General features: G+C 51.3%; 4 protein-coding genes across 5 annotated transcripts; 1 reads left to right on the top strand and 3 right to left on the bottom strand.

Moving 5' to 3' along the window:
* Nucleotides 1-266: 266 nt before the first annotated feature.
* Nucleotides 267-1,341, bottom strand: Lrrc26 (leucine rich repeat containing 26). The gene is made up of 2 exons (XM_052181039.1): nt 672-1,341; nt 267-595 (listed from the first exon to the last, which is right to left on the bottom strand). The coding sequence occupies exons 1-2, from the start codon at nt 1,339-1,341 to the stop codon at nt 267-269; spliced, it is 999 nt and encodes a 332-aa protein (XP_052036999.1).
* A 793-nt stretch (nt 1,342-2,134) lies between these two features.
* Tmem210 (transmembrane protein 210) lies at nt 2,135-3,124 on the bottom strand. Its single transcript, XM_052181038.1, has 4 exons — nt 3,037-3,124; nt 2,751-2,886; nt 2,485-2,514; nt 2,135-2,324 (listed from the first exon to the last, which is right to left on the bottom strand). The coding sequence occupies exons 1-4, from the start codon at nt 3,122-3,124 to the stop codon at nt 2,135-2,137; spliced, it is 444 nt and encodes a 147-aa protein (XP_052036998.1).
* Nucleotides 3,125-5,597: 2,473 nt separating this feature from the next.
* Anapc2 (anaphase promoting complex subunit 2) lies at nt 5,598-18,302 on the bottom strand. Its single transcript, XM_052181808.1, has 13 exons — nt 18,118-18,302; nt 17,241-17,863; nt 16,846-16,978; nt 16,447-16,621; nt 15,092-15,211; nt 13,254-13,371; nt 12,508-12,689; nt 11,697-11,838; nt 10,724-10,799; nt 10,443-10,646; nt 6,518-6,647; nt 6,034-6,269; nt 5,598-5,956 (listed from the first exon to the last, which is right to left on the bottom strand). Exons 1-13 carry the CDS (start codon nt 18,259-18,261, stop codon nt 5,744-5,746), a joined length of 2,496 nt encoding a protein of 831 aa, XP_052037768.1. The 5' UTR covers nt 18,262-18,302; the 3' UTR covers nt 5,598-5,743.
* A 48-nt stretch (nt 18,303-18,350) lies between these two features.
* Nucleotides 18,351-19,741, top strand: Ssna1 (SS nuclear autoantigen 1). Of its 2 annotated transcripts, none has more exons than XM_052181811.1 (3): nt 18,351-18,476; nt 18,645-18,844; nt 19,073-19,185. In XM_052181811.1, the coding sequence occupies exons 1-3, from the start codon at nt 18,425-18,427 to the stop codon at nt 19,133-19,135; spliced, it is 315 nt and encodes a 104-aa protein (XP_052037771.1). In that variant the 5' UTR covers nt 18,351-18,424; the 3' UTR covers nt 19,136-19,185. The 2 variants fall into 2 exon arrangements, with proteins under 2 accessions (XP_052037771.1, XP_052037770.1); XM_052181810.1 differs by lacking the exon at nt 19,073-19,185 and adding an exon at nt 19,192-19,741 and having other exon boundaries at nt 18,355-18,476.
* The last annotated feature ends 274 nt before the right edge of the window (nt 19,742-20,015 follow it).

Below are 20,015 nucleotides of genomic sequence, written 5' to 3'. Positions count from 1 at the left end.
CATGACCAGCTCTCCCAGTGTCCAAGCGCGTGCCTTCCCCGAGCCACCGGGCGCAGCAGCGCGCTGCCCCTCTGACCCAGGGACACCAGGCGCGCACAGCCACCCCTAATCCCGGTATTCAGTGGTGATGCCTAAAGGAATGTCAGAAATTTTCTGGGTTTTGTCTATTGTTGACGCCTACAGGGAATGTGAAGGGAGGATCAGGGATTTGGGGAGTTTTCATAGTGCGGAGCACTTCAGGAGCGCTAGAAACAACCGCAGTCCGTTTAGGCTTGGATAGCTGCTGTTGCAGGGCTCCCAGCATCCTCTAGGGAGGCTGGGCACTCGGGATCTAGCTGTCTCTTTAGTAAGTGGCACACTGTGGGGCGGCGGCGGCGGCGGCGGCGGCGCCGTGCACCACAGGCAGTGAGCACGGAGCCCAGTGCTAGGCAGATGGCCAAACTGGCAAGGAAAGAGACCGGCCCGAGAGCGTAGACCACCGCCAGGTCTCGCGCTGCGAGTGACTGAGTGCACTGTTTGAAGGCGGCGTCCGGAAAGGCTGTCAGTAGGCTGAGAGTCTGGAGTCTTGGAGACACGCAGAGCAGGGTCTCAGTTTCTGCGGGACACAGGAGCGGCGTCAGATGGCAGCAATTGCACCACACATTATCCGTCCTGCGCCCCAGATGGCTCACCTGAGGCTGGACGCGGATGCTTACGCAGCCAAGTGCAAAGCGGACGCAGCGCACAGCCGCACGCCCAGGGGTTGCCGTGCAAGCGCAACACATCGAGGGCAGGCAGGTTATTCAGCAAACCCGCCTCGAGTGCCGATAGTGAATTGTCCTGCAGGCTGAGCACCCGCAGTAATGGGAGCGGGCCCAGGATCGAAGGCTCCAGGAGTGCCAGCCGGTTACCCGCTAGGGAGAGGAAACTCAGCGCGCGCAGTGGCGCGAAAGTGCCAGGAGACAGAGTTTCCAGCTGGTTGGAGCTCAGGTCCAGCCATTGCAACACTCCCAGACCCCAGAAAGCTCGCGCGTGCACCGATCGAAGCCGGTTCTCCCTCAGATCTAGGTATAGCAGCGCGCCTGCGTCGGCGAAGGCACCCGGAGGCAGTGCGCTCACGCGATTGTGATCCAGCAGCAGTGAGCGAACTTGCCAGCTCAGGTCCGCTGGTACCGCGGGCAGCGCGAGTGCGGAGCAATTGGCCTTGCCGCCTAGTGAACATGAACATACCTCGGGGCATTCGGGGGCCACCGGGGATTTGGAAGGGGCAGGTCCAGTGTGCTCCTGGGTCCAGACTCGCCTCGACAGCAGCAGCAGCAGAGAGACTCGCGGCAAAAGCCGCGAGAAAAAAGAAGCCCACATGGGGGCAGCTCCAGGGGACCTTGATCCAGGTGACCCAGAGCTTGCCCCTGCCTCACCCGCTCAAGTATTAACTCTCCTGCCCTAGCACAACAGTTTCTGTCCCACTGCTGGTTCCTCAACTTGGGCGGGAGCTAGGCAGAGAGCCAATGCCCAGCACTGCCAACCACCTGTCCAGAGCTCCAGTCTTGGCTTGGCCTTGAGCCCGGAATGGAGCTGATGAGACCATTGGCCTCCCCACTGAGACCTAAAGAGCAGGATCAAAGCCACCAGTTCTGCACAGAATGTAGCCTGAACACAGTGCCTTGCTCCATACCCCAGTCCAGTCACAATTCCATTTCTATTAATCAAAAGGACCCCACAGATCCTAAAAGAAAACATGATGGAACCTAACCGCAGAGAAAAGGTGTAGGAGAGAGGCATGCCTAAGGCAAAAGAGGGAGTGTAGGAAAGACATTGCTCCAACCCCTCCCTCGGAACCTTTAAGGGCACTGGCCTCAGGCTGGTCAGGGCAGCTCCCTTTTGCTTTGCCAGCTTACAGGTCCTGTCTTGGGGAATCTGGGAAGGTGGGAGGGCCCAGGGTCTATCATCTTTGTAGGACCAACAGTAGGAAGGTACAGGAAAGAGCTGAACTAGCCAGCTGGGCTTGGAGCTAGAAACCCCAAGGGTGTGGCTCAGTAACCCAGGGTGGAGACACCCACCGTGACTCATGCACAAACACTACCTCTTGAGGGACATGCAAGGACAGCACATAATCACTAAATACTGTTTAATTCTCCAGCCTAGCTGCCCTCCACTACTGTGGAGGTAGGGGAGGAGGAGGGGGGGGTGGAGGTGGCTCTAGAGGAGCAGTCATGGTCATGAGGCCTTGGCTCTCCAAGGACTGCATCATGGACGCCTCCAGATCAGGGTCCATGAGGTGGGACTCCACATGTACCGTGTGCAGGTCTATGCGATCTTCCTGGACCCCATAGGGCTCCATCAACCTGCACGATGGACTACATCAGCATGACCCAACCAGACCTTGGCCACCCAGGGGAAGCCAGCCCTTGAGGACATTGCTCTCAATACAACTGTGAGCTGCATTTCCAGGAGGGGTAAAGGACACAGCTCAGCCTTGAGACCTCCTCTAACACACTTACTTACCTGTTTTCCGAGTATCCAGGGCACGTGTCACTGAGGAGGACAAAGGCAGGTGTGAACTCTGGAGAACTGCTCCTTCCACATGTCTGGAAGGCCCCTGGAACATCTTCCTACAACCCTCATACCCAGCACACACCATGGAAAACGCTATCCCCAGCCTCTCGTGTCATACCACCCCAGGAAGAGGCCCCTCGAAGCATGACTAACAGCAGGGGGCCAGTAGTGCGGCCTCACTCCCACTGGGCCCAGTCCCAAGTCCCCTCACGCACCCCTTGGCCCGAAAGACACCAATCGCCACAACAACGAGAGCACAGAAGCAGCTGGCGCTGACACCAGCCAGCACCACGATGAGGGCGATGAGGGCCTCACGGCTGAGGCCAAGGCTGCATTCACAGTAGGTTCCAGCTGCAGAAACAAGGCCACAAGACCAGGGGCCAGTCACCTGCCTGTGAAGGACCTCAGGTCCACCCCCACCCTGTGGCCCTCAGAACACAGATGGCTGAGCCTGCCTGCAAGGGGAGGGGCTCTGGCTGGAGGGCTATTGGGAAGAGGCACCTGAAGCAGGGATGAGCAAAAGGGACAGATATATCAGGCCAAGGGGGCTTCCAGCTGAGCAGGACTCAGACTGGGGACAGGGGGCCATGTCCAGCCCCCAGCCCCACCACACACCTCTAGACGGAACTCATTGGAAGGTTCTGACCTCACAGTGGGACTGTGAGGCAGAGTGTGGGGGCAGGGCCTCAGAGCACTCACTCAGACCGACTTGAACTTCATACTTGGATGCTGGAATTCCAGGAGTCCTGGCACAGAAAGCCCTGGATGGAGCAGGTAAAAATACAGGGTTGACAAGCTCTGGCCAGATCTGAGTCAGGATATTAGGGCTACAGCTTTAAGGACAGACAGAATTTCTAGCTAAATGGGTGAGAGACCTACTTTGCTGTCTGTCTGGTATTAAGGACCATGGTCTCAATTTGCTTTTTAACATCAGGACTACAGATCTCTAAGCGGAGTCAGACTTCTACCTAACTCCTTACTAATAAACCCATCCCCAGCTTGAGACAAGCAGAAGACAAGGAAGCAGCGGGAGGTGGGTGGGTAGATGTGTTTAGTTGCCCTGTTTGTTTTGGAGGGCTGAGCTCTTGTAGCCTTTAAAGCCCAGGTTAGAGGACTAGTGTCCCAAGGAATCCTTGATCACCCACTGGGATAGGAGAGTAACTGGCCCCATGGCCTGAGCAGGGTCCCTTAGCGCATCCGCTACCCCGGGAGCAGATGGCTCACAACTGACTGTACTCTCTGGCTGTTGTTAGTCAGAGCTCAGTTCTCTGTAGGTCTGTGGCCTGTGAACCACTGCCCAAGGAAGCAAGTTTGCCTATGGGCTGGCATGGTCAGGGTTAACCTACATCTCTGTATTGAACTTGGTGACCCAGGCGGGGAAGCAGAGCAGCCCCACCCTGCTGCCACTCTCTTCTATGGGGACCAGCCAAGCAAACTAAGAGGCAGGACGAGGAAATGTTAGCCCTGCAGCTGACTGACCCAGCCTCCTGCCAGCTGGAGCCAACAGGGAGCCAGGAGGGGCACACAGGTTGAGCCCAGTGGCTAATCACAGGGACATCCCTGCTGGCGTGCGCACATACACACAGCTAGCAGCTCCTGACACGGGCTTCGACCTGGTTGAATATTGTTGAGAACTAAAACTTGTCTGGTCATCAGGACACATCCTCAAACTTAGTGCAAAGGAATGCAGAACAGAAGGTGTGCCTGAGGCCCAGGGCTGGCACTGTGACCCTGCCAAGCCAGCCTAGCAAGTTTATATCCTGGTTAGGACAAAGGCACACCCATCTGTGCCCTGGTGGTATGAACCAAATAGGAACACTTGGTGGGGGACCTTCAGTGCCTTTGCTGCCACAACTCAGAGGCCCAGTTCTTGTAGCAACGGCACTTAAGTGGGGTAAGGAAGCAGGGTCTCAGGACTGGGAGCTTGAGGAGAGTAATCCTCATTCTGAAATACTATGAACAGGGCTTCCTAGATATCTGGGAACCCTTAGGCTATGACCTGCCTCCACCCTTTACAATCTGAGGCAAGATGATCCCTCTAGAACAGGAAGGGTGAGAGACCTTGGAAGGGGACTCGTGCTCAGGACCCATGCCAGAGCTAGGAGCTGAGGATGAGAGGCGGTGGTTCTCGTAGTTCTGTAGCACAGACTAGGCTTGAGGGGACTGGGAAGGGACTGGGGGCAGTGGCAGCAGCTCAAGCTGGCTGTGGCTTGTGGCCTGGGATCCACCTTGGGCAGGATCTGGGTGTGCAAGCAATGACTCCAAAGGGTTTTTGTTTCCTTTGAGGATGGTCTAACTGAAAACAGCTGTCCTGGGACAGGGACACAAGAGCCCACATTGTGTCCCACCAGGTTCTGTTGTCTAAGATCAATACGGACCACAAGGTTGAGGGCAGGACCAATCTGTCCTCAACAGGTGTCTGGGACACAGCCTGCCTGCAAGGCTGTGACCCCTCACTTGGGGTAAAGGGTTATTGTGTCCTGGGTTTTCTTCTGGTTCCTGCCCGTCTGACAGCAACTCCAGGGGACATGAAAGAATCTGAGTACCCACCTCTAAGTGCCAAGCAGTATGGCCAGTAGAGAGAAGAGGGCAAAGGACTAGTAATCCCCTGGCCACTGGAGTATATCCTTAGGCAGTCCTTGACAGCTAGACACAGGAGTGCATTTGACTCAGGTTGCCTCGCCTGAGGATGAGGGTGCAAATGTCCTAACAGCACAAAGCCTTACATGGACTCCACATATGCTACACACAAGGGAAGGTCCAGGAGTCCCTTTTAAAGGCCACAAAAGGAGGATGGGGCCACAGCCTAGCTCAGGAGAGTCTGAGCTGCCAACCCTATTCACTCTTGTTGAAACAGGTCCCATCATATGTCTAGCACAGGCTCCAGAAGACAGCTTTAGGGGAATCTATTGCCGAACCATACAAGCTCAGGCTGGGGCAAACCTGGCTTTGTGGGTGGCTCCGTTACCTGCTGGGAATCCAGGCCCTGTCGGGTTAAGGTATGGTGGCTATAGAGGGCAAACCTGTATGTACTCATGGGGCCCAACAAAATACATGAGAAGATGAGTCAATATGCTTTAATCTGTTCTTTGGGTGTTAGGCAGGGGCTGGGCAGGGGCTGGGCACAGAAACTGGGGATAGAAGGTACCCTAGGGGTTGACGGGCTGCACAGGCATGAATACTGTAGGTCTGAGCCTGGAAGGGGACATCAGTTGGAGTTCTTAGGCAGGCGGTAGACACCTGCAGAGTAGATGAGCTGCTGGTCCCGGACCTTCTTCTGCAAGTAGCCCTGCAGTTCCTGCAGGTCAATCTCAGCCAGCGCAGGGCCAGTCATTACAAACATTCGGAGCATGCTGTAGATGCGCTCCAGAGAGAGGCTCTCCAGGTTGGTCAACATGGCCTGGATGTATGCCCAAAAGAGCTAGGAACAGAAGCCAGACATGGTTAGTTGGCCATTTATTTGGCCCACCCAACCCAATGTGGAAATGATCAACATACCAGTAGCTCCTCTTCCTTCTGGTCAGCCTGGGAGGCCATGCCAGAGTCGCTCTCATCATCACTATCAATCAGCACCATGTTGTCCCTATCCTGAGGCCGTTCTTCCTCAATGACAGAGAAAGTGCCTGGAGGCTCCTCCCGCAGCACACCCTGCTGCAGCCACACTGACATGCGTCTTCGCAGCAGTGCCACGGGCATCTTCACCACCTTGCTCAGGTCCTCCAGGGTCCAGCTGGCTGTGTGCAGAGCCACAGGATACAGGTATGCGGGAGGTTAGACCTGCTCCAATACCTGTTAGCCAGCTGGGCCCCCAGATGCATTGTCCTGTGTAACTCATAGGTAAAAAGAATGGTTGCTACCCTTACATTCTACAGAGGGCTGGGGTGTCGGGCGTGTTATCTCACAGCTCATCAGACAGCAGTGCCTAGCACTAGCCCCAAGGTTATATACTCAAGGCAGACCAGATGGGGTTCTAGGGACTCACCTTGGTCCTGGAAATAGAGCAAGATCACTGCCTGCACTGGCGTCACCGCAACAGACAGGGTGCGGTCAGCAAGCTCCACATCCATTGTCACCAGGCCCAGGGTGTGCTTCCAACTGAGTGTGCGCATAGCCTGGGCAGGGAACGTCAACAACAGGCCAGTGGGTTCCGGGCAGGTCCACATGAACAAGGCACAGGCTCATATGCCATGCTACCTGGCAAGGAATGGCTCTTGCACCAATGACCTGTACCAAGGCCGTCCCTGGCAGGCAGGTACTCAGCAGCAAGACCAGACCTGGTTCCAGTCCCCGCCTCCTGAACAACCATGATATAACAATGGGCACTTCTCATGTCTTAGTACCTTGGAACATGAGCTATTTGCAAAGAGAGTTAATATAGCTGTAATTAGTTAAGAAGAGGTCATCCTGAAGTCGGGTAGGCCGTAAGGCACAGAAGGTAGTAGTTATGAGACATAAAGTATGCTGCTAGATCAGAAGCTGGGGAAAGCAAAAGAGTAGTTTTTTAGAGGCATCAGGGGGAGCACAGTCCTGCCAACACCCTGATACTGGACTTCTATTTCTCAGCACTAAAACAATTATTTTTCTGTTGTTTAAAACCTCTCAGCCTGTGACATTTTGTTAAAGAGGTCATAATAAATGAAGATTCTGCTGTGTAGAATCCTCACATGCCTTTAATCCCAGCACTTGTGAGGCAGAGGCAGGTGGATCTCTATTAAGCTTGAGGCTAGCCTGGTCTAGAGTTAGTTCCAGGACAGCAATGGTTACAGAGAAGCCCTGCCTCAAAAAGAAAAGAAAAGGATGATTCTGGTTCTATGGAGGGTGGGATACCGCTAGAAAGAGGCCTGAAATGGAGAAGGGAAGTGTCTGCACAACGGGAGCACAGAAGCGCTGAGCCCCGACTGGAAGATGAGGGTGATGCTGCTGAAGAAGGCTCAGCAAGGGGAAGAGCCTTGCCCACAGCACGGAGAGGAATGCTGGTAGAGATGAGGACACTGAGAGGACCTTCTGTGAGAGCTCAGAGGAAAATGAGGAACAAACTACTAGACACTGGGAAGAAGCTGGCGGAAAACTACCATGCTGTGGCTACACGTTTGCTGAGATGAGTGTGACTTGTAGACCCACCTGAACACATGCATGTCTTGGAAGATGTCCCTTCCCTCACTTTCTCTTCATCTTTTTTTTTTTTTAAAGACAGAGCCTTCCCCTATAGCTGAGCTGTCTTGAAACTTGCTATATACAACACGTTAGCCTAAAGCAGTAGTGCTGCCGCTGTGCCCGGCTTCCAAAGCTGGGGTGACAGGCATCACCACCACACTTGGCTCAGGACCACACGGTTACTTGACTGCACACTTCATGGAAAGCACCAAGATTTTGAGTGTTATGTCAGCAGCAATGCTGACAGTCTGAATGAAGTGACAGAGACACAGGAGTGCACATGAGGCTGCCAGGCAAGCCAAGGGCACCAACGCCTTAGCCAGACTGAATTCTGGGTTTCAGATTTGTTTTTTAGGCTCATGATCCTTCTTGCTGCCTTGGGAATGCCCATTTCTGAACTGGGCTTGTTTTAACAATGTACTTTAGATCAAAACAACCTTACAGCGTCAAGCTGGAGATGAAACCTGCTTCAGATGGATACTTTTGGGGGGGGGAGGGGAGCCTCGTTATATAGCTAGGCTGTATAATGAACCATTATCCTGCTCTAGTCTCCTGGGTGCTAGGATCATAGATGGGCACCACCCCATCTAGATTAGAAGAGATTTTTAAGAACTGATGCTAAAGTAGTTAACTTTGGAGATACTGGTATTGGCTAATTTGTTCATGCAAAGACTATTAACTTTAGAACCCACAGACTGCCATGGGCCAAACTGTACCTCTTCAAAGAGAAGGTAAAGCCCAGGACCCTGACTCTCTAGTGACACTACAAGTCCTATCTCCAAATATGCCCTTATTTGGAAACGAAGTCATTAAATATGTACTCTGCTAAAATAAGGTTGTCCTGTAATAGAATTGGTCCTTAATCTGATAAAACTAGTATCCTAAGAAGAGGGAAACAAGCCAGGTGATGGTGGCACACGCCTGTAATCCCAGCACTTGGGAGGCAGAGGCAGGTAGATTTCTGAGTTCGAGGCCAGCCTGGTCTACAGAGTGAGTAGCACAGCCAGGGCTACACAGAGAAACCCTGTCTCGAAAAAAACAAAACAAAACAAAACAAAACAAAACAAAACAAAACAAAAAAAAAAGAAGAAGAAGAGGGAAACAGACATAGAGAAAACTTGTACATAAAGATATGCATTGACCACCTGGGCGGTGGTGGCGCACACCTTTAATCCCAGTACTTGGGAGGCAGAGGCAGCTGGATCTATGAGGTGGAGCTAGCCTGGTCTACAGAGTGAGTTCTAAGACAGCCAGGGCTACACAGAGAAACCCTATCTCGAAAAACAAAAACAAAAGAAAAAAGCTACTTACTTAGATCTGGTAGGGCTATTGTAAGAGGCAGGAAGAACTGTTTCCTTTAGAGCATTCTGGGGCAACACAACCCAGTAAAACATTTCTAATCTAGTAAACCCTGTAATTCGCAGTATTTCATTACGGTAGCACCCGGGACACTGATTCCTCTATTCCAGTGGCCAGCTAATCATCTGAGACCCTCTGGGATCCCTATAGCTCTTAAGGAAGAAGTGTACCAATAAACTCACTTTACAGATAGAAAAGGAGGCAGTACTAGTGGCTTCCCATGGTTTCGGCCAGTTTAGCTTCCCTAACACTGGTTCTAAAGCCATGACCTGCAAAAAGGTCACAATATAATGTGGAGGGCACAGCTAGCCCTCCATAGACCCAGCCAGATCCTTTAGGAGCTCGGCTGGGGAAAGATAACAGAATTGTGGCCACAGGCCTGACCTCTTAGCATAGTCCTGGGGTTTATCAGAGCCATTCCAGTATCAGCAAAAATTAAGACAAATGACACTAGCATATGGCCATCCTAACTCTTTGGATCTGATCAACAAGATGTGGCTAAGCCATGTCTGGGACCCAGGGCAAAAACTCAGCAAAGCCAAAGAGTACCTCATACTACCAAAATAGGTCAAAGGAACAGCAGGAGAGGACACTGAGTACCCAGGACTGGCCACTCAGATGGCTTTAACCAGGCAGTAGTAGGGCTGTGGCACTCAAAAGACTAGACACACTGCCATGGCATGGGCCAAAATAGGACACAGGCAACCAGTCACCACGCTTTCCCCTGGGTCAGGAAAGGCCACGAAGCCCATGCCTAGACTCTTTCAGAGACTACGCCAGGCAGCGAGGCTCTCACAGCCGCTGACACAAACGTTGCCCTTCTTTAACCTCCCTAGTCAGGGTCCTCACTGGGTCCTACTTTGTTACCCCTCAAGTACCCAAAGGGACTCATCTACTACACAGATCCTCAGCCTGAGGCCAAGTAAGGCCTTCCTTCTGATGACAAGAAGAAACACGAGACTCGCACTTTCCTCATCAAGAACAAGATGCTGCAGATGTTCCCGTGGCAGGCCTGCCTATACTTTTTTACCTAGTTGCTCCTAGTCAGACCCCAACAGGGTCCCACACGCTTTTTCAGTTAAGAGTGAGCCACCTGATGCCTGCATCCTACAACCTTCTCCTCTCAGCTTCCCTGGTCCAGAGAACTCACTGGGACACACACAGACACACACAGACACACACAGACACACACACACAGTCTAGATGGGACTCTCCACCATTGCCTCCCATGCCATAAGTGACCACAAGCTCAGGAAGGATCCCTGAACTTGGCCATCCCACTCCCTGGACTCCAGCTTCTACCTGGACACAGTGGACATGGACCGCACGGGCTGACTCTCTTGTGGGGTCCGATGGTATAAACGACCAGAGATACAGAGGCCTACTGGCTGTACCTTCAGTTTCTCATACTTCTTGCAGTAAACATCTAGCGCTGCCCTGATGTCCTCAGGGACCTCCAGCTTCTCATCTTTGAAGGGAGGCCAAAATTCACTGGACAATATGACAGCATAGACCCCAAATGGTGGCTGTTCTTCCACAGGCCGCTTCTCATCCTCCTCACGGATATTGGCATTGATGCGGCGGGAATCTGCCATGTCCTAAGAAAGGATACCTTATCAACGTCTGGGCTTAATGGTGTATTAGACGCAACTGTTGGGCAGCCCTGGATATTTACCTTGAGCATGACCTCACAGAAGTGCATGGGGGCTTCACCAAACCGCAGCTTCAACAGCTCCACGTTACGAATCTCCCTGGAAGGACAAGTTTCTGGCAGGGGCTGCAGTATGACTCCATTTCAGCTGGTACCCTAAGCAGACAGCTGACCAGACAACCCACCCGCTCAGGACACCCTGGGCTGACGGGAAGGCAGGAAGCCCAACACTAAGGCCAGAGTTTGCTCATTTGGCTGTTTGAGGTTTAGTCCTTTGCTATTTATTGTAATGCTAAATACTGTCCCCCCAAAGTCTGGTTCTCTCAGGAATGAGGAGATACTTATATATACCAAGTGATGATATGTAACCTTGCCCCTTAATTTAAAACTATTGAATAAAAGATACCTACAGCCTATAGCTGGGCAGAAGAGAGGGTAACAAGGTTTCAGTTCCTGGCCTTGGGGTCTGAGGTAGGACCATGAGAAGGAAGGAAAGGAGGGGGTGGAGAGAAGATACCATGGGGTAAATGAATCATAAAAACATAGCCATGAGGGCTGGCCAATAGGAGTTTAGAGTGTACCAGATAAAATATGGCAAGTTATAACTCAGGATTATTAATAGGGAATTAGATATAATAGCTTAGAGAGTTGATAACTGCCCAGCTCTAGTGTTTTAAAGATATATCTATATATGTGTGTGTATATATATATATATATATATATATATATATATATATATATATACACAAACACACATACACATACATACATACACGCACACATACACACACACACACACACACACACACACACACACGTATGTTTTGGATGTCTTTTATCTGGGAACTGAGTAAGATGGGGTAAAAACCCCCAAATAAGATTATTACCACAACACTTGGCCAATAGGGACAATACTAGTCATGTGTTTTTTTCTAAATACAGAATGAAGGCTTTAGGCCTCAGCGCCCCCTGGAGGTCAACCAGCTCCCTGCCTTACCTCTCAGGGCTGAAGCTGAATTGGTGGAGGAGGCGATCAGCAAGTAGCGAGCGATACTCATTGATAAAGAGGTCTTTGCTGCCGTAGATGCTGACCAGCAGGCTGATGATGTCTGACGAGCGTCGCTTGGAACTTGATTTTGCTGCACAGTATAGAGGAGCTAGTGCATACCACTAGCACTTTGACAAGGACAGTGACACCTTAGAGTTCACCTGCTGGATACTCGCACAGCCTGGAGGGCTTGTTCTCAATGTCCTGAGCAGCTGGGAATGTTTCCCAGCAGAGCTGGGGGGGGTTCGTTCCTAAGGCAACTGTTCTGATAACTAGTGTCTACTATTTCACAAGGATCTGAAATCAGCCATTAGGAATAGAACAAAGGTCCTTGGGCTTTCCTTTAAAAGGTTGAAGATGTTGTGTTCATGCTAAGACCTAAGCAGGACAAAGAATCCACAGCCTATGATAACCCAGCAGAGTATGGTCAAGCAGAAGATGGGACCTGGCCAGAGAATGCCACGTTAATACATGAGAATCAGGGCCAAACCACAGAGAGGGATATGCAGACTTCCCAGGAATCTGGTCTCTCAGGTATAACCCACGAAGGCACCTTCTATAACTAGCTAAGGTAGCCAGTGAGGAAGATACAACAAACCAGCTAGTGCTAAACAAGGCCCTCCACCTCTGACCCCCAAGTGTGAGGCAATGGCTGCTTCTGAAATAACCAGGGCTGGGTAGCAACATACATAACCAGAACCCAATAGACCATCGAAGAAGCCCAGGAAAAGGCAGAGGTGAGGCCAATAGGTAAACTGACCTGGATCAGCATCTACAGGGTCAGGGACCCAGTCCTCGGGCTCGCCAGAATCATCCTCACTGTCCTGACCAGTCTCCAGGCAGGCCGGGTCAGTCTTAGACAGCTCAACAGCCAAGTCCCCAGTCCCATCTGAGTCCCCGGTTAGCCCAGCCACAATCTGCCGTACTGTGTCCTCTCGTGTCCTGCCAGGATAGAATGTTGCTGTTCCCAACAATGTGCATGGCATCATGACACCTGCTACAACCCATGCTAGTGTGGCCAATGCTAACTAGCAGGTACTAAAGGTATGCCTATCTGGATTCCTAAAAATATAAAGCCCAGAACTACTATGAAAAAAGCAGGGGCTGAGATACCGAGAAGGGCTTAATGACCAGCTTTGCCAAGGAATCTACCAGAGCAGTCCCAGAGGTCCCTAAGACTGAAGGTGTACCGAGACCATGCCTCTTCTCATAGTGATGTTTGGTCAACAAGGCTGGGCCCTAGATAAGCTTCTCTTTGTACGAGGGTAGCGGAAACAGCCCCCCACTCTCTGTCTCTCACAGTCTTTCTTTTATACATATACACACAGCGCAACACTGTATAGTGGAGTGGACAATTACCTAACACTAGCAAAAGGACAAAGGTTCACTACCCTGAGCCAATCCAGCCCTACGCAGGCAGATCCTCATGTCTTGTCGGGGCTGACTCGCTCTGGTTCTGCAAACACCAAAGGTCAGCAGAAAGAGCCAAGTGCCAGTGGCACTCACCTCAGGTAGCGACGGATGGGCTCACAAGCCACCTCCAGGATGACCATAGAAGGATCTAGCACACGTAATGCCTTGATGGCAGAAATGTAGAGAGTGATGATGTCACATGTGTTGACACCTAGACAGTAAGAGCCAGAGATCACACAATGGCCTGGATGGCAGCTTCCCGAATGCCACCAACTGAATGGGCAGCTGGCCTATGGCTGGGTGATCTGAAGGTTACCACGTGACCTCATTCAAGGAGACTGCAGGGAGTTACCTCCCTGCCTCCACACTATCTCAATCTATTTACAGATATAGTCTCTAGAATTTCATAGAAGCAGTCTGTTATAGTTTGAATTTAGAATGTCCCCTACAGACTCATGTTTTGGTTTTGCTTTTTTGGAGACAGGGTTTCTCTGTGTAGCCCTGGCTGTCCTGGAACTCACTCTGTAGACCATGCTGGCCTCAAACTCAGAAATCCGCCTGCCTCTGCCCCCCAAGCGCTGGGATTAAAGGTGTGTGCCACCATTGCCCAGCTGTTGTTTTTTTTTTTAAAGATTTATTTTATGCATGTCAGTACACCTGTCTTCAGACACACCAGGAGAGGGCATCCATCAGATCTTATTACAGATGGTTGTGAGCCACCATGTAGTTCCTGGGATTTGAACTCAGGACTTCTGAAAGCAGTCAGTGTTACTGCTGAGCATTTCTCCAGCCCCCAGGCTTATGCTTTGAATGCTTGATTCCCATCTTGCAGTGCTATTTTAAAGGCCCAAGAGTCTTCTAAAGATTTATTTATTTTATTTTATGTATATGAGTATACTGTAGCTGTACAGATGGTTGTGAGCCTTCATGTGGTTTCTGGGAAGGAATTGGATTTAGGACCTCTGCTTACTCCGGTCAACCCTGCTCCCTCAGTCCCTGCTCACTCCAGCCCAAAGATTTATTTATTATTATATGTAATTACACTGTAGCTGTCTTCAGACACATCAGAAGAGGGTGTCAGATCTCAGTACAGATGGTTGTGAGCCACCATGTGGTTGCTGGGATTTGAACTCAGGACCTTCAGAAGAGCAGTCAGTACTCTTAACTGCTGAGCCATCTCTCCAGCCCCCTAAGAGTCTTTAGTAAGCCAGGTGTGACTTCTTTAATCCCAGCTATTGGGAGGCAAAGAAAAGCAGATCTCTGTGAGTTCAAGGCCAGTCTGGTATACGTAAAGAGACCTTGTCTCAAAAAAAAAAAAAAAAAGAGCCTTGCCAGGCGGTAGTGGCACACACCTTTAATCCCAGCACTTGGGAGGCAGAGGCAGGTGGATTTCTGAGTTCAAAGCCAGCCTGGTCTACAGAGTTTCAGGACAGCCAGGGCTACATAGAGAAACCCTGTCTCGAAAATACAAAAAAAAAAAAAAAAAAAAAAAAAAGAGCCTTTAGTAGTTAGGGCTTAGCTAGTAGAGGTATGTTACTTCCTAAAGACTTGGTTTCTTGTCTGTCAAGAGAGTACACCAACCAACATACATTTTCCATTATGATGAACTGTAATCTGAAATCAAGAGAATATATCCTTCTGCCCTTAGGTTAATTCTATCATATATTTGGTCGTAGAAACATAAAAAGTAGTAATATATAAAGTTTGCTCTTAGGAAGCAGCCTATTCTAAAAAGACCACAAACCTCCCCCAGACCAAATCATGCTCTGACTTCCTCCAAAAATAAAGCTTAGGGTTAGTTGAGTTCTCCCAAGACTTCAAAAACTGCTTAATAACATGTTCCTTTCTCAGTCCTACAAATCCAGGGCTAGGAACTATATGTGCGTCCTGAGGGCTATTTGAACTGCCAGGTCACAGTGGTCAAACAATACCTGGGTGGAGAAGTCGAGTCTCTAGGGCCACCTTGAGGGACACGAGGAGCTGCTGCCTCTGATCTGTCCTCTCCAAGCAGTACTTCAGGTCCTCAATGGCTGGCCGAGAGTCTGGGAAGTCTGAGAGAGAACCGTGTCACAGGGATAGGTAAGTGAAAAGGTGTAATAAGAACGAAAGGATATACACAGCACAAGATACACAACCTGGCAGGGCTCAGACAAGAGCCACCCATCAATGCACAGTGTTCTGCTGTCAGCGCAACTGTCACTGGAGGCCAGTCTGAGCACAGACGGTTCTCTCATCTCATCAGAATGACTGCTTCACTGAAGGACACTTTACCAGGCCAACCAGCTACTTTCTCTGTGGATTAGTGTGTGAGGTATACTGATCCTTAAAGCAACAGCTGCCTTGACACACAGCAGTCATCCTTCCATGGCCTACAGTGCTAGATAGCTGAACTGTCCCAAGTTATACTAGTTCTTGAGAAAATAGAAATAAACAATGTTGTCAAATGACTCTTGCAATTAATCAAAAATGCCTTCAAATCTTTTTTTCCCCTTCCTGGATTTTTTGTTTTGCTTTGTTTTGGTTGGTTGGTTTTCCGGGACAGGGTTTCTCTGTGTAGCTCTGGCTGTCCTGGAACTCACTCTGTAGACCAGACTGGCCACGAACTCAGAAATCCACCTGCCTCTGCCTCCGAAGTGCTGGGATTAAAGGCATGCGCCACCACTGCCCGGACTTTCTGGGTTTTTTGTTTTTGTTTTTGTTTTTCTGAGACCACAGGGTGTCTCTGTGTAGCCCTGGCTATCCTGGAACTCGATCTGTAGACCAGGCCAGCCTTAAATTCACTGACATTCGTCCACCTGCCTCTGCCTCCTGTGTGCTGGGATTAAAGGTGTGTACCACCACTGCCCAGCCTTAATTTTTAAGATTTAAAATTTTTATACGTGTATTTGCTTACAGGGATTGTTTGCCTGCCCATATGTATAGGTTCCATGTGCATCCCTGGTACCAGAGGAGGGTAGAAGATGGTTTTGGATCCCCTGGAACTGGAGTTAGAGATGGCTGTGAGGTGCCGTATAAGTGCATCTTAACTGATGAGCCTTCTCTCCAGCCCTACCTTACACTCTTCTACATGTTGACACTTGATTATAATAACCACACATGATATGGGGCCAGTCCTAAGCAGGAACCAAGATGAAAGAAGAGTGGATACCTAGAAGCACCTGCTCGATGCTGACCTAGACTCTGAGCCATGTCAGAGGAAGTCCACTCTGCTCAGCTCACCACCCTGCCAACAGCAGAAGAAATCACTGGCAAAGGTAGGTCCTGCAAATTAAAAGGCAGGACCAACCTCGGATGATGCTGAAAAGCTCCTCAATGCGTAGGCTGGCATAGATACGGTAGAAGAATCTCTGTACATGGCAGCGCCAACGACGCAGTGTGTTCCCGGCTTCTGGAGAAGTTGGTCTGGTGGGGTTGTCCTGAAGGAACACTTTGCCAAGCCAACCAACCACTCTCTCGATCCACTGTGAAAGATAATTAGTGTGTTATTTTAAATGCACAGACCTATTTAGTACATACTAGATTTATCCTTCTCACCAGGGTCCAAGATGGGCCTCTATACTGCACCAAGATAACCTCAATCATCACCACTGCTGGTCACACTAATGGAGCCTACTGGTTGGTATCAGGTCTATCACAGCTCCACGTTTCCCCTTAACAGGAAACAGACCAGGGAAGATCTGCTCACCTTGTGGAACTCACGCAAGAAAGAGCGTTCATACTCTCCTCGGCAGCGGTCCTCCATCCTTTCCCGGGTCACCTGATGCAGGGTGGTTGTCACAGCCTCAGCACAAACCCGCTCCAGCAGACTGAGCCTATGCCTGGAGGAAATGCCCACTCATGGAGAACCCACCACACACACCTGTGCCTTACCTAAGAGGGCTCTTCCCATAAAGATACTGTACACACACCCTATGCCTATGTCCAGGACAGCATAAGCGTGATACGTAATAATCCCTGGTTACAAGTAAAGGTGAAAAAGACCTCATCAGTCAGTTTATTAGCTCTATTCAGAGGTCTTTTGAATTTAGGACTAATGAGGCATCCAGAGAAACTGAGGCATGGCCAGGAAGCAGTACTTACAGGACCTGGCTGAGCTGGTTGAACTGTTCCAGTGCCTGCCGGCACCAACACTGCTGCTTGTCACTGCCACATCCTGCACACAGAGGACTCTGCAAAAGTCGGTAGTACCTGCGGCGGGCATACCGGCTGTCTAGCTCACCCTCTAGTTCGGGGTCTGTGCCTCCTTCCCCTTTTCTCTTGCTCTGCATATAGACTCTCAGGAAACGACCATAGAGGCGCTGGACCATCTCCTGGAATGTCCTAGGGGTGGAAAAAAACAGGACTCCCCGCAACATAGTGTGAACTTTCTCCCGAAGCCCCTGAGTTCCCGCGCCCATCAGCAAGCCCAGACGGGTCCATTTCTCTAGGAGTTCTAGGCTATGCAGATAGGGATCTAAGCGGCTTTCCAGCAAACCGAACGCATCCAAGAGCAGCCCAAGGCATTGGGGCTCATCGATAGAGTTTTCGCGCAGGGCGATGGCATTCCAGAACTCCGTGGCAATATTGCCTTGAAGGTCGTTCTGCAACACTTCCACAAACCACTCCTCCAGGACAGAGTGCAGACCATGGCCCTTCAGAACCTCCAGCGCTGTACGAAGCTCTTCCTCTTTTGGTGGGACTGCACCGCTGGTCCGGGAAGATGCCTGGAGCACGGAAAACCGTGAACAGAGGGGCTGACTACGGGTAAAAAGGAGAGGAGAGGCGTGGAAAAAAACAAACAAACAAACAAACAGCAACCAAAGGGCTGCCTTGGAACTAAACAAATCAGTTAACTGAGAAAGGAGGCAAGCCCACTACAGGCAGAACACAGAGCTGTGAGGGCCCAAGGATGGACTCCCTAAAGTACGCAAAGTCGCAGGGATTCTGCACAGGCCCGACAACCTTTCCCCGGCCTCACCAGCCCCAGCGCGGCCGGAGGCACCAGACCGGTGCTCATAGTATTCCAGGCAACCAAGAGCTCCTGTCGAGGTCTAGAGTCGCAGTCATCGGCAGCGACAATTGTCGCCGCCGCCGCCGCCACCGCCACACCCTCGGCCTCCATCACTGTCCACAAGACAGACCCGCCCAGCCTAGCGCACGGTGATGACGCAACGCGGGCTGTGGCGCAGCCGTGACGTTCGCATGTCCGCGCGCGTGGAGGCAGTGCGCAAGCGCGGACTTGGCTGTGCAGGCGGCGGTTGAGGCTTCCGGACGCGGTGCCGACCATGACCCAACAGGGCGCGGCGCTGCAGAACTACAACAACGAGCTGGTCAAGTGTGAGCGTCGGGCGCTGAAGACCGCGGGCCGGGGGCCGGCCGACCCACTCGGGAGGTTGCGTGGACACGCCTCACGAGCCCCGCTCTGAGGCCTGCCCCTCTGTAGTGCTGGTCGGGTCCGAAGCTCACGAGCCCCAACCTACAGCTCTGTCTTCCCGCCCACCCTAGGCATCGAGGAGCTGTGTCAGAAGCGAGAGGAGCTGTGCCGGCAGATCCAGCAAGAGGAGGACGAAAAGCAGCGGCTACAGAATGAGGTGAGGCAGCTCACGGAGAAGTTGGCCCGCGTCAACGAGAACCTGGCGCGCAAGATCGCCTCTCGCAACGAGTTTGACCGGACCATCGCAGAGACAGAGGCCGCCTACCTCAAGGTGGGGCTTTCAGATGTGCATTGTCAGTGCCTCAGTATCATCTGAGGTGGTGATGTGAATCAGAGGCTGTAGGTAGGACAGTGGGCTATCTGTGGGTTGCAAGCAGTGGTGTGTTGGACAGAGTACACGGTGTGGGCATGAACTAATTCAGCCCGGCTTTGCAGGGTGGAAGGGCTCTGGGACAGGTGCAGGAGGGAAGATGATTTTACCACCCCCACCATCCTCCAGAACCCGTTGGCTACAGCACAGATGGCCAGATCGAGATCCCCATTCTCCAGTATTAAAGGCTGAGGCAATGGGACCTTCCTACCAGAGAAAAAAACATCCTTTTATTCCTCTGGCCCCAGATCCTGGAGAGCTCGCAGACTCTGCTTAGTGTACTCAAAAGAGAAGCTGGGAACCTGACTAAAGCCACAGCTTCAGACCAGAAGAGTAGCGGAGGCAAGGACAGCTGACGAGTGCCTGTCTCAGCCGTGGCCTATGGCTGCTCAGTCCCCAACATGTCTGTCCTAAAGCATCTTTGTTCTCCGTGGCCTCAGATGTCTTCTATCTCTGGTGCCCAGAGGGGCAATTTCTGACCTCCACCTGCCTTGGGTGACAAGAAAAGCCCTAGGACAGTCCAATGGGAAAGGTGTTCCCAGCTCTGTCCTCACATGAGCTGTGGGGACCCTGAGTGCCTGGTCAGCTCCATGAGAGGCCTCTCTGAAGCTCCTGTATCCCCTTGGGCTACCAGGAATGTCCTGGTCTTAGTCTGAGTACTGTGGGAGCCCCTCACTTTGTCTCAGCCACTAGGGCCCCAGGCCAGGCATGTTGAAGAAAGAATCTTGACTCCAGAACCGAAACCTTAGGACCCATCCCCATGGCCTCTGGGGTTTCAATAAAGGTTGTTTTGCAAGATCTTGGCATCATCTGCCAGCTACCATGTATCCTGTAGGAAGAAGACCTACAGTTTTTCCCTGACTGTCTTGTCTTCAAAACACAGAGCTCAAAGTGCTCACCTCATATAGGCCAGCCCTAGTCCTTAACTCTCCTTGTAAAGCTGCTGGTCTTTTCCCCAAGTGCAGAACACAAACCACTTTTCTGTAAGGGGCTTTGCTGTATGATGGTGCTCAAATACAGAACTTGGCTCAGAGATAGAGACAGGAACAGTTCCATCCCTCAGTGCAAAGTT

This window comes from Apodemus sylvaticus, chromosome 5 (assembly GCF_947179515.1).
Source record: "Apodemus sylvaticus chromosome 5, mApoSyl1.1, whole genome shotgun sequence".
In the NCBI taxonomy this organism is placed as follows: domain Eukaryota; kingdom Metazoa; phylum Chordata; class Mammalia; order Rodentia; family Muridae; genus Apodemus; species Apodemus sylvaticus.
The sequence above is the reverse complement of the archived record's forward strand: the minus strand, read 5'-3'. Positions and strand labels throughout refer to the sequence as shown.

Bases quoted from the DNA above. Each gene is read 5' to 3' on its own strand.
- Anapc2 (XM_052181808.1), bottom strand. From the start codon at position 18,261: ATGGAGGCCGAGGGTGTGGCGGTGGCGGCGGCGGCGGCGACAATTGTC. The intron at 15,212-16,446 runs GTTGGTCCTGCC...GTTCTCTCTCAG, and splicing joins GCTTTTCAGCATCATCCGAG to ACTTCCCAGACTCTCGGCCA. The intron at 10,647-10,723 runs GTAAATATCCAG...ATCCTTTCTTAG, and splicing joins TCTGTGAGGTCATGCTCAAG to GACATGGCAGATTCCCGCCG.
- Ssna1 (XM_052181810.1), top strand. From the start codon at position 18,425: ATGACCCAACAGGGCGCGGCGCTGCAGAACTACAACAACGAGCTGGTC. The intron at 18,477-18,644 runs GTGAGCGTCGGG...CGCCCACCCTAG, and splicing joins CAACAACGAGCTGGTCAAGT to GCATCGAGGAGCTGTGTCAG. The intron at 18,845-19,191 runs GTGGGGCTTTCA...CTCTGGCCCCAG, and splicing joins CAGAGGCCGCCTACCTCAAG to ATCCTGGAGAGCTCGCAGAC.
- Tmem210 (XM_052181038.1), bottom strand. From the start codon at position 3,124: ATGGCCCCCTGTCCCCAGTCTGAGTCCTGCTCAGCTGGAAGCCCCCTT. The intron at 2,887-3,036 runs GTGCCTCTTCCC...TTGTTTCTGCAG, and splicing joins TTTGCTCATCCCTGCTTCAG to CTGGAACCTACTGTGAATGC. The intron at 2,325-2,484 runs GTAAGTAAGTGT...TCCATCGTGCAG, and splicing joins CCTGGATACTCGGAAAACAG to GTTGATGGAGCCCTATGGGG.
- Lrrc26 (XM_052181039.1), bottom strand. From the start codon at position 1,341: ATGTGGGCTTCTTTTTTCTCGCGGCTTTTGCCGCGAGTCTCTCTGCTG. The intron at 596-671 runs GTGAGCCATCTG...TGTGTCCCGCAG, and splicing joins GCATCCGCGTCCAGCCTCAG to AAACTGAGACCCTGCTCTGC.